Source organism: Dendrobium catenatum, unplaced genomic scaffold (genome assembly GCF_001605985.2).
Source record: "Dendrobium catenatum unplaced genomic scaffold, ASM160598v2 fragScaff_scaffold_264, whole genome shotgun sequence".
Classification (NCBI taxonomy): domain Eukaryota; kingdom Viridiplantae; phylum Streptophyta; class Magnoliopsida; order Asparagales; family Orchidaceae; genus Dendrobium; species Dendrobium catenatum.
In genome coordinates this window covers 120,887-136,528 of record NW_021318726.1, presented here as the reverse complement: position 1 = coordinate 136,528, position 15,642 = coordinate 120,887, and the positions used below count along the sequence as shown (strand labels likewise).

General features: G+C 35.9%; 1 protein-coding gene across 6 annotated transcripts in view; it reads right to left on the bottom strand.

Moving 5' to 3' along the window:
- Positions 1–15,642, bottom strand: part of LOC110101389 (beta-galactosidase) — a 115,931-nt gene that overhangs the window by 65,556 nt on the left and 34,733 nt on the right. For all 6 annotated transcript variants that reach the window (XM_028693346.1, XM_028693348.1, XM_028693345.1 and 3 more), the window contains 2 exons: positions 11,450–11,633; positions 11,203–11,268 (listed from right to left, as the gene is read on the bottom strand). In XM_028693346.1, coding sequence (XP_028549179.1) covers positions 11,203–11,268; positions 11,450–11,633 — 250 coding nt within the window. The remainder of the gene's footprint in view (positions 1–11,202; positions 11,269–11,449; positions 11,634–15,642) is intronic.

Below are 15,642 nucleotides of genomic sequence, written 5' to 3'. Positions count from 1 at the left end.
CAACTGTGCAACATCAGGGGATCCGAATATAGAACATCAAACAAAGACTTTGATTTGGGCTGGATCCGAATCCGAATAAAGCAGTTGAACTCGCACTTGAACTCAAGCTATATGATATCAAGTGGGGACTTGTAAACTTGATGAATTCAAGTCTGAATGAAACTGAATTTGGATCAAAACACATGCAAAGATCAAAGTTTGGATCACACACGGGAAACTCAAACTACAAGACCTTGAATACAACGAACTCCTACAATAGTTCCTACGAGGTCAAATGCACCACACTTTCAAGGACAACGAGGGAGATTCAAGCATGAGTTGAACTTTGAACTCGGGTCCGATGGAATACATAGAATTGGGACTTTGGGTGAATGAACCAATCAGAGTCTAAATGCACAGTTCTCTAAATTAACAAGTTACAAGCGGGGGATGAAATCCCGATGCACACGAAAGATGTGTTAATTCCTACAACAATCCCTACAATTGCCTGTTGATTGAGAAGGTAATATGGGAGACCAATGATGGAGGATCCGCCCCCTACAAACAAGTACAATCAAACCACCTGAGATTGGTGAAAGGTGGTTTCAATACAAAAGCAAGGGCTCTCCTACAAATACCGCTAGGGGGTTGTAGCAAGTACAACGGATCCCTGCAAATGAGTATAAACCACTTGTGGATAACAACAGTGTGTACATCGTAAGCATAACGAATCACTGTGGGCACAAGTGTAGATATCACCTACAGCAACGGTGATCAAGATCTACAAGTAATTCGAGTACAACGGCGACTCGATGTACAAAAAGGACACCCCCTGGCAGAAGGGAGAAAATGTTTGAACAAATTAGAACCAAACTTTCTTGTATTCCAATGTCTCTTTTTAGTTCTATAATTAAGAAGAGAACAGTTCGGGTGTTCACAAACACCGAAAATAGCAAGTCCACTACGCCGAAGAGCCTAAAATGAGTTCTTTCCAAATCAGCAGTCTTTGACACCAAAATTCAGAAAATTCTTCCCCGGTGAATGAGAAAGGGGGAGGGGGTCAACACCAAGACCAAATCGCCACCGGATCTGCAACACTAATACAAGCAGACAGAAGGCATCTATAAACTACAATGCATCGCCACCGGATCTGCAACACTGATACAAGCAGACAAAAGGCGTCTACAATATTCATATTCGGCCTTCAAGGCCTAAAATCAGGAAAATTCATGAACAAAAGCATGAAGCCTATAGAACTCGATCCTTCTATACGGATCAATAGAAGTCGACAGGGTTCGAACCTTTAAATAAATACACGATTGTAGCGACTGGTGTATTTGTTTAAATACATTCTTTTTAGGCTTCAAGGCCTAAAATCAAGAAGATTCATAGATAAAGGCATAAAACATATGAAAAACTCGATCCTCGATCAATAACTTGGACGAGTTGACAGGGTTCAATCAATAAAGATGGTGCAATTTCTATTTTTAAATATAAAATTCTCCCAAATATCCCAATCTAAATCTCCAAATCTTCCAAAACCCAAAACACATGCTGCTACTATATGCCAGATACACGTATTTCTATACGAATCTGATTAACGACTAGCCTTAATCGAAAGTTCTCTCTCGTGATCGGGAGGGGTAATTACCTATAGGAGCTTGCGCCTATAGGAAACCAGAACTCAGATCATAAAGTCCTCACAAAATGAGGGCGAAATCTCTGAGTAGTGTCTTATCTACAAACCCACCTGCCTTCCAAAATTTACCCTGGAACTTAGTTCGTTAAAACTCCCTCGCCCAGAAAAAAGAAAGAAATCGTGCGGCGGGGAGGCCGGGGCCGAATTTTTGGAGCCCACATGTGTTTTCATCTTCCAGATCCATTTTAATTTGATTGTAACCTGATAACCCCACAATGAAGGAGAACATATCATGGTTCTATGTATTATCGACCATAAGTTTTGCGTTAGATAATGGGAAATCATCTTTTGGGCATTCTTTGTTCAAATTCCGATCGTCTATACAAATATAGATTTGATCATTCTTTTTCTTTACTGGAATGATACTGGTGATCTAGTCAACATACTTTCCTTCTCGAATAAAACTAGCTTTAATAAGCTTTTTGGTTTGAACGGTAATGACTTGTTCTTCAATTTTAAGTCACATTCATCTTTGTGCTTGCTTAACATGCGGCATTTTGACATCAATGGAGAGCTTGTGTACACTACCTCTTGTGATAATCCAAGCATTTCAATAGTTCCATGCAAAATTGTCTTTATATTCGAGAAGTAGCATTCTCAACTCTTCCTCTTTATCATGCGGGAGATTAGCACTGAGAAATGTGGGTTTGGAATCTTCTTTTGCAAGTTTATCTCTTTGAGCTCGTCAATCGTAGCTTGACCACCTTCTTCAGACTCTTTCAAAGCCTCTTTCATATCTACAATGAGATCCTTAGGTTGCTTTTCATACTCGAGTAGTTCCTCATTTTTTTCTATAATGTTGCAGGTTGTGCCTCGAGTGAGATATGGATGTCGAGGGTATCAAGATCCCTTCTTGTAGGTAGACCCCTTGCCAATAGGTCTTATGAGATTAGCACTGATAAATTGATAAACTCTTTCAGAATAGGTGTTTGCACAAAGATGTTTTTTTTTTCAATCAACCTTCTTATAATGGGTGCAAGGGATTGAGGAATGACTGGCAACACTTCTTCCCATTCCCATTCTATTTCATGTGAAATTTTCACACCCCATTTTGACCCACTAGTCAATCTAGAGTGTAACAGAGAAAGAGAATCTGAATAAAACTTTTTACAAACACCTATCTGAAATGCCTCTATCAAAAATAGGGAGTAAAAAATAGCCTATTCTGAATATCCTAACATATCATAATTTATAAAGCTTTATACTTCATAACAAGAAGAATATGTAATATACCTCAAATAAGAATGCACGTCTCTATTGAATTACAAAGCTTTACTAAATTTTTTTTAAAAATTTACTTATATACCCAAAAGCCTGTACAGCTCCCACTTAGATCACTTTATACACCCAAAAATATATGTACATAAAAAATAGTCATCTGTTATATTTACAACCACTGCTAATAAGCTAGGGCTCAATAAAATATATAAATAATGAATATGAAATAATAATAAACATATTGGCAATTAATGCAAAACACATAATTTTTTATACTAAACATAAGAAATACATAACATCACTTTTTGTTCTGCTTACTATTCAATATCTTTTTACAAGTTATATGATGGCTATAGACTTTTGCATCCTTTGGGCTTTCTAATTCAATGCTGATTTTAAATTCCCAATTTTTAGAATTGAAGTTGCTCTCTAATTCAAGGGTGGGTCTAAATTCTCAACTTTTAAAAATTCGAGAGTGTAAGCTTATCTCATCAGGTTTTTCATATTTACTTATGCGGGCTTATCCCCCATAAATAACTTGATTTCACATTTTTAATATAATTTATTTTCAACCATCATAAAATGTGCTATTAAAGTCACTACTCACTGAATCATTATACATAATTAATTGGAATGAAATGTTATCATAAACATAACAAATGTGAAGTTGCAAATATATAGAACTTTACTATTTCCTATGGCATCGTTTGGATATCTCACATTGTTTTCTAGAACAGTTGATAAACTGATTCACCTGAAGTATTTCTATTATTTTTTCTTTTATATACCACCTTAATTACACTCTTCTTCATTCAATCAAACCCCCTTTCTTTGCTCTCTTCCCTAATGAAATCAACAAACTAATTATAGCAATACAAATTTCAGCCATACAGATTTAAAAAACAGATTTCTATATACAAATTCAGCTTTACAGATTTTTGTAAATCTTAAATATTCTCCCTATTTTCATTACTTGATTTCTAAAATCAATTGTAGCAATTTTCAGCCACTCCACATGTTGCCTTCAGCCATTTCCAGCGAATAGAAAGACTTATGGGTGAGAGGAATGAAGGAAAACTGCACACATCAGCTGCTTTTAGTAATTGCAGCAGCCCAACATCAAATTACAGCAATCCACATCAAATTACAGCAGTCCCTTACATATTTTTCCTTATCACTATTTTCTGAATTCAACAGAACTGAAATCCAACATCTAGCAGCCCACAGCGTCACCTCCAGCTCCCCCATCCCTTTCCCTGGCACTTGGGGCCTACTATGTATATCAGAGAATGTCGTGCATGGGAGGGAAATAAATGAAGGGAACATAAGTAGGTTTAGTGCTTTAGGCAATCTAATATTATAATAACACTAACATTCCACCCTTGCTCCACTAATAGATCCCTACTCTCTCTCAACCATAAGATCTCATCAAACCACTATATGCGATGGGGACATCAGATCTTGGAAAGTCTATCAGAGAGTCGATGTATTTCTGAGTCGTATTATGTATTTGTCTTTTATTATTTTATGTTGTATTTGTTTTGTTATTTTTTCGCTTTTACCCCTTACTTAAGGGAGGTCATATGTAAGCCCAAAGGGTATGGTCGTCTTTTATTTTCGAGTCTTTTGTATGAGGCTATATATAGCCCTTATGTTCTGTTTTCATACTTAATGAATGGATGATGAAATTTTCCAGTCTTTGAATTCTTTGTGAGAGCTTGAGAGTACTTGGGAGAGAAAACCCTTGGAGAGGGAATCGCATCACCCACCATCCTTCGAAGAGTCCGGGCTCGTGGTTAGTTTTCGTATTTCGACTTTCCCCTCTTCCTTACCACCCACGGTTTCCCCTCCAAAGCCCCACCGCCGGCCTCCTTCATACTCCACCGTCGGCTAAACCCAATCCCACCACCACCACCTCAAAACTCCAACCTCTTCCCCACTCCACTAAAGCCACCTCTCTTCCCCCCCCATCTTCACCCCACCGAAATCCCCCACAAGGCCCAACCTAGCCGCCAGCCCTACCTTCCCCCTCTTTCCTCCGCAACTCAAATTCCCTCTTGAATACCTTCCTTAATTGATCACTCTTAGTTTAGGAAAGCCTAATTTCAAATTCCAAAATAATTTGAATTTGAAAATTCATTCCTAAATTAGATAATCTATTTTAGGAAAGTTACTAAATTAAATCCTATTTGAATGGGACAAATTAAATGGGATTTAATTAAACCTTTCCTGATCCCTAAATCCAAAATAAGAAACTCAAATCTCTCCCCTCAATCTCCACCTAGCCCATTGAAGCCTCCGGCCCCCATATTGAATCCCCTTGGGATTTATTTCCAAAATCCACTAAGCTCTCTCTTGGAAACAATTCCTATTTCCCCTCCACCTCCCTTGGCCGAAATCCCCTAGTCCCCACCTAGTTAATTTCTTTCCAAAGGTGAATCCCTCCTTTTAGAATTAAACTAAAGCCCTTCCCCTCTCCCTTGCCACCGGCCCCTCTCTCTCCTCCCCTTGATTATTTTAATCAAGGGGATCAATTAAGGAGTTGTTTGAGTTGGCTTTCCTCCACAAAATCCAAACCAAACATTCATCCTCTAGCCTCCTTCATTGGCCGGTCGTCTCTTCCCTCTTCTCCCCTTCAACACTTGAGAGAAACTTCTTTCTCTCTAAAGGAGTCATTAAGGGAAGTGACACTGATCATCATCCATACATCAACTTTCAAGATCAATGAATGGCCGATCCAGAGCTTGATTATGGATTCGCTTACGACGACCAAGGGAACGTCAACATCCTCCACTCCATTTTCTTCAACTTCAACCCGGAAGTTGATAATTCCATTCAAGAGTACGTGGACCACATCATCTTCAGAGGAAATCGACGAGCAACTTGCCAACGTCCAGTGGCAAATCGTCTCCAGACCAACCCAATGGTAAACTTCTTCACCTTTTCACTTATTTTCCTAATCCACTAATCTTATACGTGGTGATCAATTCGCAAAGAATCGTGTGTCGCCTTCTGCCTCCTCTTAGTAAACATAGGATTGAGTGTACTTTCTATGTTGTTATCTCAATGTTAGATAGGGATTTTTGTTGAATGACTACTTAATTCGCATGTTGTTGAAATTCTGCATTGTTTTGATAATTTAAGTGCTTAGTATGTGATTTGGCCTAAGCGTAGTGATCCCTCTTACCTTTTTTTATGTTCGTTTAAATATAGAACAATCTTAATATTTCTTTATTCCTTTCAAAATTGTGCAAGTTCTTATCGCATCTATTTAAAAGCATTATAGTCCTGCATCAGCATGCTTGGCTAAGTGGTTTGGCTACAGCAGCTTTTAGAAATAAAATTTTAAAAAAAAGTTCTTGTAGAAATATAATGCAATGTCACTGTTGATTCATGGAAAGGGATACCATGCTCATACTCTTTTTTGGAGGAACGTAAAAGGTTTTTAATAATTCTACAAGTGTGTTTGACGATACAATCAATGTTTTAATATGTGCCACTAGCATGAGTATTATTTTGATGACGTTTGTGGATATTTGATGCTCGGACATCCTTATCATTGAAATTGACACTTTCTTCAACTTCTTAGTTATGAAACTAAGCCTTGGGTCCCCTTTATTCTGAAGTTTCATAGCACCCTTAGGTTGATAAAGGAATTCCTCTTCTTCCTCATTGCTCAGTTTACTTGAAGAGTTGCAATGTACTTTGTTTGCATGATTAGCTTCATAATCAAAAAGGGCACTTGATAGTTCACCACTTCTTTTCCCTTTGATCAAATGTTTAAAGGTTTCGGAGATATCATCCTCTTCTTCAGAGCCACTACCGAGATGAGGCGCTAAACTAATTTGCTTTAATTTATTATTGTCTTTGTCTTTCGACTTTTCTTTGGCTCGGATTTTAGGAAGAACATCGTTCTTTGACTTTTGCATTATAAAATATATGGTATCATCGTGGATTTTCACTTCATGTACCAAGAACGGTTGTTCATCACCGTCAATCCAATGTTCTTCGTCATCTCAATTGTATTTCATATATTGATGTAGTGTTGAAGGCACTATACCATATTCATGGAGCCACGATCTTCTGAGTAGTGTTTTATAAGATGTATTAAAATCAATAACATGAAATCTTGCCTCTGTATCGAGCTCCCCAAAGCTTAGAGATAAGACCACGGATCCTAGAGTTCTTTACCCTTATTCATTGAGTCCTTATAGAAATTCTATACTTTTGGTCATATATTGAACATCCAGGCCTAATCCTTTGAGCGTTTTGAGACTCATCAGATTAACAGAGGAACCTGTATCAATTAGAGTTCTATTTATTTCAACATTGTTACTCTCTGCGGTAACATAAATTAGTCGATTATGAACTATTGTTCCCAATAACATATCATTATCACAAAGTGATTGTATCATTTAGGTGTACAAAGCTTCTTTCATGCTTTGTTTTGCAAAGAACACTTAGTATTGTTATGGATAATGCAAAGCTTTGATGAGTACCTCTCGAAGGTCCTTATACGTAATAAGAGCGTCGTAGATGCTTAGCAATGCAGATAATTTGAGATTGGCCAAGACGTTGTAATCCACATTTGCGTTAGCAGTCTTGGGCTTAGGTGAATCTTCTGGTATTTAGGATCTTCTTCTCCTAATCCTTCAGTTTCCTTAGTGGTGGAGGAAGAACCTTCTTTCCATTTCTTAGCTGGATTTACGTCACCTTTGTAGATGAACTGGCCTCAGTGTAAGAATCTTTTGAAGTTTTTACTTTCAGCTCCTTTGAAATCTGAACTGTTTCCAAGTTTTAGGCATTTTTCTTAAAGAGTTATTTCTCTTATTATCAATTTCTTCATTAAGAAAGTGTAATTCTTAATCTAAATAAATGAAAGATGCTGGTGTATGATGTAATTGTAAAATCTGAAAAATGTCAATTTTAAACATCGCACTTTTTTCGATGCGTCGCGACGAAATTTAAGTGAATTGTTCAAAGTTAACAGAATTTGACGAAAATAATTTTAAAAAATTTTACGCAAAATTTCGATCAAAACGATATATAAAGGACTTATAGTGAATTTTTCTTATTTTGGAAGTTAAAACTTATAGAACTTTATACCTAAAATATCCTTATTATTATTAAAACGAAATAAGTCAAGAGGGGCAAATAAGACTTTTTGCACCTAATCTTTCCTCCCACTCTTAATAGGGGACCGAATTCGGCCGAAACCGAGCGTAAGGGGGCTAGATGGAAGGGAGCAACGGGAACTAGGCGACGGGTTTGATAGGGCGATTTTCCGGCGAGGTTCTTAGAGGGAAATTGTAGGGGAAAGCCTAAGAAGCACTAAGGTATGTTCCTAAACCTAGAAATATATATATTTCCCTTAGATTTTTTTAGATGAAGAATTTAGGGTTTGGAAAAACTTCTCTTTTCTTCAAAAGATTTATAGGGAAGGTTTAGGAGATAATTTTATGCATAGAAATGAGGTTTTTCTTCAAAATTATTGAGTTGAAAAAATTAGAATTTTTCCCTAAAGTTTGAAATTTTGAAAGTGATTTTACAAACATAGTTCCTAATTAAGGGTCCTAAGAGGGTTTCTAAGGGAATAAATTAGGTTCTTCTCACAAAATGATATTTTTCTAATTTTTAGAATTAACGAATCCGAAAATATGTTTTCCATAAATAATAATTTGATGAATGAAAAGTTTTAGCATACAAAATAAGGACATGAATGAAAATGGGTTTTCCAAATTTAAGGCTTTAGGTTAAATCCGAAAATTTAAAATTAATTAGAGAAAAAGAGAGGGAAAGAGAGATCTTAGCGTAGTTTAAAAAAAAAAAGAGAAGAAGGATTTTAATTTAGATTTATTATGTAGATTTTTTTAAGGAGAAATTAATGCTTATAGGTGATAATCGTGGACCTCGAAGGAAGGTGTTCGAGCGAAATAATCAAATCAAATCCTTTAAAATGAAGTGAGTATTCATGGTTCTTTATTACAGTAATACATTTGTTTCTCTCCACTTATATGTCTTGAAAGTCCAAGCATGTTTATGAAATTTTTATTGTTACTTTAGATCATGATTATGTTATTCTTATCCTATGATTGATCATGCAATTTATATATTATACTTCATGGCATTATCACATAAAGTTCATATGTTATAGAAATGAGATGATATGATTATTATAGAATGCATGCATGTGCATGCTGAATTGATGGAGCTCACCCCCTTATGGTACTAGCTAGTGACGTTGTACTCGTGCACATTAAAATAGTAAAGGTTATGAAAAAGAAAATGGTAAAGGAGTACATTTATGGTACTAGATGGTGGCTTCTGTGATAGTTGTACTATATATAAAATGAGAAAGTTACGAATATTGATATGATGAATGTTAACTAAATATGAAAGGATATGAGATTATAATTTAAGAGTATGTTTAATAATATGTTTATAAGAAATAAAATTTATGATATGTTTAAATAAAAAATAGCATTTAGCATATTACTCATTCTGTCTTAAATTACTATAGTTTAGAGGCATGTTTTACTTACTAAACATTGCCTTACTGTTAGTTGTTAAAAAATTTTCAGGTATAATTATTTTAATCATAATGAGTAAAAGGGGTGAAAACGTACACCGTAGGAGAGACGCAACAGAAGAAAGGTAATTATATGAGTATTAATGATTTTCTATTTATGTGTTTTCAAATTTAATGTTTTAGTGGCTCTTTCAAATGTTATGGTGATAGATTTAGAGATTGGACATTTTAGTTTACCGTCCGACCTCTATTCCCGCCTCGCCTATGCGAGCTTAATTACTGGGCCGGGTCGTGATAGTACTTCCTTAGAAGGCATTTTCACATCAGTTTTATGGATAGAAAGAGGTGCATTGTGTCCTCTTGCGGCCATTCTACCTCATTTACCGCCAAGTTTCTGTTGGAATGTTCTCATTTTATTCTAACTCCGAGTCAAGATATAAATCGGCCATGTATTCTTCGAGCCTTACAACTCGCCTAAGAATCGATGTACCTTTGAATTTCAATTTTCTACTTTATCAATTTCTTCTTATTTGATTTAAGACAATTTGACACAAAACCTTGCTTTCCTCCTTGATATTTTAAAGATTTCTTCTTGTTTAAGTTGGGCCTATCATAGTTGAATACTTTGAATAGGAGAGTCTTGAATCGACCTCCAACTCCAAAGCATTTTTCCAATGAATGCATTCGATAACCAACAAGATATTCATCATTTGTTTGGTTTTCATAGAAATGAAGGTTTCCCAACCACTTTGTTCTTCTAGTGGTGCTTTTCTTTTATCACGATTTGTGCATTGGCATGGCTTGAAAGATAACGTTGATTTTCTCCCTTTTGGGATTAACCAAGACACTATATGACAAAGTGAATTCACCATTCCGATAACTTCTTTTCACCCAATCTTTGAATATGAAGCAATTTTCAATTGGGTGACTTACGATCTTGTGATATAGACAGTAGTTTGGATCGTCAGTCATATCAGCTTATTCAAGTCGATGAGACTCTGATAATTGAAGGCCAACCATAAGTGCATGTCTATAGATTTTTCCTATACATTCTTTTTTGAAATAGTATGGCTTGTTTACTTTTTCTTGCAAAGTATGTGCCCTTTACCTTTCTTTCATAGATATATATGAAATAAACGTAAAGGGCTCATATCAACCCTAATCTTAATTTTAGATCTACTCAACCCATGCCCACTTTTCATGACAATTGGATCAACAAGATATAGCACAACGCTTTTTGGGGAGATCCCACTCCAAGTCCATCCTCGTCTAATTTTTTATCAAGATTATGTTATTAAGTTGGAGTTTCACTTATTGGTGAAGGCCTACAAATCTTTGTTCCACATCACAATCTGGTTGGTCCGTAGCAAGTTACATTTGAGGAATGCCCTATCACTAGAAATATAAAATTAATATTAGAATTTTAATGAATTTTGGCATAAGTATTGCATTTGGTTATTAACCTGATATCACTCTCAACATTTCTCATAAGAACTTGGAATTGGCAATGCTTTTTTATGTACATGAAATGGATCTCCTAAAATTTGCACTTATTAATATAATGTGGAGGTCTCCAAAAATTTGCACTTATTAGTATAATGCAGAGGTTCATGAATTAGGGCAAGGCCGGTAGGCAGAAGTAGTAAAAGCATTATAACAAGAAACTAAAACAAATTTGAATCAACAGGTTTCTAGTTACACGTGAATGTTTATGGCAAACATGTTAATCTTTTAAAGAAAGTGGCAAACATGTTCATAACTTAAAGAAACTAAGTACCTCGATATCCACTTCAAAAAAATTTTCATCTAAATTTGATCTGAAAAAGTAGTCTGCTATAAACAGCTGCAACAAAAAAAGTAAAAAAGAAAACGTGTTCAGCTTGAGAATGAATATGATAGGCGCTGAACCAATGGCCAAACATTTCAATATATATATATATACAAGGCCAAGAGTATAGTCAACTATTGAGAAGAAGCCAACAAGCTTAACTTTTAGAAATAAAGTACACAAGAAACGACACAACCTTGGGCTTTGATATAAGAAGGACATCACGATGAATTCCAGAGAGCCACCAGTGATCCTGGTCCTCTAAATAGGAACCATCACTCCATCTCATGACTTGAACCGAAAGTATGTTTTCCTTGTCAGAATCAATAGGATGGCAAGAATCGGTAATTTCAAACTCAGCAGGAAGTCTACTGTCCTGGCTGCAAATATAGTTAGGTAGTGGTTGTTATTGCCTCGGAATATGGACAAGCACTAGATAGTTATCAGTAATGAAACTATACAACCAAAAGAAAATGCTAACAGCATGTTGCAAGGTATTAATATGTAACATTTTGGTCAAAGAATGCAATTTTAAAAAGCAAAAAATCCATATTGAAATATTTAATGCTTCTAAAAGTGAAGTGGATAGACATAGCAAGCAATATGCCATCATTATAGTGATTGAGAATATAATAATTGATTTGGTTCATAATTCTGCTATAGGCAAGGCAAGAAAGATGCACAATTTGTTTTTATAGCATAACGATTATGCACAAGTCCTTAACGCCTCTTCTTGTTTGTTTTTAAACGATCAGGCCAAGGAAAATTTATTATGGTCAACCCGGAGAATATACCTAAGATGACCAAACTTGATTGCTTGACTTGATCAAGACGACTAAGCATGTTAGAATGTAAATTGAGATGATGAATGTATGCAGCAGTTGGACCTAATCTTCTTCATATTTATCTTTTACAGAAAATTTTATATTTTTAATTTCAGCGATATTCAATAATTGGCCCGTGGATTCAAGTTAGTTTAGGTATTCTTTTTCTTTGGTTGTGTTAATTCTGTTATTCGAATATAGACATCTGACTTTGGAAACTGTCGGGTTATGACTCCTGACAACTCTAACCTTCAAATATGAGATGCATCATTCCAAACTTCTAACTAGAATTTGATGCAAAATGATATAAAGTCATTAGAGATTGATTCAGAAAAAATTTGAACCATAAATGAATTTGTAAGTGGGTGACGTCATATTGCATTTGTACAAAAAACAAGTGGCAAGCTTTATGATGGGACATTTTTTAGTCAAAATCCTCATTGAAAGATGCACGCATAGTTCTAGAGTTGTTTCTAGTTCAACGTTTCACTCTTGATAGATGACAAGGATTTTATCAAAATAAGAGAGTATGCATGTCGCCGTATGCTTTTCAATGTACCATTTTATATGCATCACTTTTTCTTTTTTTTTATATGTATCACTTGCATATGCTTTTCATGCAATGTGTCGTACCCCTTTTATGCATCATTTAGTTCATTTTTGCCCACCAATTATGCACATATTTTCCTGATAAGTGGCAAGCATACTTGTCAACGGCGAATGGCGTAGCACAGTACGAAGTTTCCTGTGGAGCAATGACGCATAGCGCATGCTGTGGCGCGCTCCATTTTGAACACGGCGCAAAATAAAAAATAATTATAAAAATTTTTATGTAGCTCATATTTTAGAGTATCAATCAAGTTGGGTAAGGTTTGGTTGAATATGTTTGTAGTTCAAAGTCCAAACCATTAAAGTGAGCTTCAAGTTCGTCCAAATTTTCTACTAAAAAAAAGTCTAAATAAAGTCTAATAAAATCTAACTAAACTATTTTAATCATATCATATAATTTTAAATTTAATTCTTACATTATTTTAGAAATTAAAATATATAAATATTAAAAACCATTTATAATTATATTAAAAAAATCCCTAAAATTCAAATTGTGTGTGTCGTGCTCCATTGCGCCATAAGCCATTGCGCACACATGGTGTAAATGGCACACCAACTTGAACATGTGCGCCGCACCATGCAACTGGCGTCGTAGCTGTGCTGCACCGCGCCATGCGCCATGGAACGCGCCATTTTGCACCATTGGCAAGTACCTTCAATATTGGTGTTTTAATTCATAAAATATAAAAAACTAACCTTTTGTTGTGTGCTTTTATTTGTCATCTATTATTTATTTTTTTGCATCCTTGCTAGAGATGATTTTAAATTAGCACAATATTTTATTCCAAATACATGTTGAACATTTTCTGCTAGTAGTGGACCACCAAACAACATCTAATAGCTAAGAATTAGCATTCACGGACCTGTAAAGACTTATGAAGTTAGTAGCTTAGACGCGGGCACTTATAAAAATATGGAGCAACTTGTGTGGGCTCCAAAAATTCGGCCCCGGCCTCCGCCCGATTTTGCTGTTTTTTTTTTTTGGCGAGGGAAGTTCTAACAGAATAAGTTCTAGGATAAATTTTGGGAAGGAAGATGAGTTTGTAGATAAGACAATACCCAGAGATTTCGCCCTCATTTTGGGAGGATTTTATGATCTGAGTTCTGGTTTCCTATAGGCGCAAGCCTCTATAGTTAATTACCCCTCCCGATAACGAGTGAGAACTTTCGATTAACGCTAGTCGTCGATGAATACATTGTTCCCTTAGATACGCGGAATCCGGCATATAGTAGCAGCATGGGCTTGAGAATTGAAAGTTAGAGAGGTTGGAAGATTTGATATTTGATATTTAAAATTGGAAAATACACCATCTTACACTTAAAACAGATGGTGGGGGAATAGATGATAGACCTGATCAAAATCCCATGGTTCCGTCATCCCGGGCCATTGTGGTCCCTAGTCTACTTAGTCAGAGGAGGTAGTCAACCCAACCTGACAGAAGGATCCTTGTCGGCAGCTATGGGTTGTTTCATATAAGGGGACCTTGTAAATCTGGGGTGAATGTTTGTCTAAGGGGACAAATTTAAATTCACCTTAGCTAACAAAGAGCTTTATGCCCTATCGATCATATCCTAATGATTCATATCTCAAGGATTTGATGCCACTAAGGAGCGTATTGGCTCTGGCCAAAATCAGTATTACGTGGTGTCATTTAGCAGCAAAACCACTCAGTTCAGAGAGCCCCGAGTCATAATCGTTTATCCTGGATCATAGTGATATTTTCGACTAGGCATTAGCTTCATGTGAGCTGAAGTAAATTTTAATTTGTCCACCTCGGCAAACTATTGCGGAGGGTGGATGGATTTTGCTTTAAATGGTTGATGATTGAGTTTCAATTTTAAAAATTTGGAATTTGCATGATCTTGCGATTTTGGATTTTTGGGTATTTAAGTGGCAATTTGAAAATATTTGTGAACCCCTCCGGTTGAGAATTTCATTCAACGCGGCCATCATCAGGGTGTTTGGAGTCAATTCCATTTGAAAATATTTGTATTTTATGGATGAACCTTGTCGACTCTGTTGAGCTGTCGACAGAGGATCGTGTTTCATATGCCTTATATCTTTGTTAGTGAATTCTCATTGTTAAAAGCCTTGGAGGCCTAATATTAATGTATAAAATAAATATTCTGGTTGACTTCATGACCGCAAATTTATCTGATGGTTCGAACCCTATCTACTCCTATTTACCTACTTAGGAGGATCGGGTTTCATAGACTTTATGACTTTGTTAGTGAATTCTCTTTGTTAAAGGCCTTGAATGCCTAATATAAATGTATAAAATAAATATTCCGGTCGACTACATAACCGCATATTTATTCGGTGGTTCGAACCCTGTCTACTCCTATTTAATTGCTTAGGATGATCGAGTTTCATAAGCTTTATACCTTTATTAGTGAATTCTCTTGATTATATATTTTGAAAGTCTAAAAAGAATGTATTAAATAAATACACCGGTCACCAAAATCGTGTATTTGTTTGAAGGTTCAAACACTGTCGACTTCTATTGATTCGCATAGAAAGATCGGGGTTCGAACTTGAATTCACTTATTGACCCGCGCAGCATCCCTAGACATCACATGTATACCAGTAACACGCTTGTCGGGGCTCATGCAGGTGTTTGAAAATTTTATTGTTGGACATACCCCTTGTGTACCTATGTGTATACAAACTACGGTGCATGTGTAGGGGTACTTTGAAATATTTTAGTTGTGCAGGTAACTGTCATTTGAATGCACACAACATTTCATTTGAGAGCTTATATACACCTTATGTCCGCTAATACAAGTGTTGCGGATCCGATGGCGGTATTATCTGGATGTCATGAGGCATCTCATCATCTTGATGTTGACTCCCCTTTCTCGTTCACCGGGAGGTCCTTCTGGACTTTGAAATCAATTATCGCTGCTTTGAAAATAACTCCTTTTAAGATCTCCAACGTAGTAGACTTGTTAATTC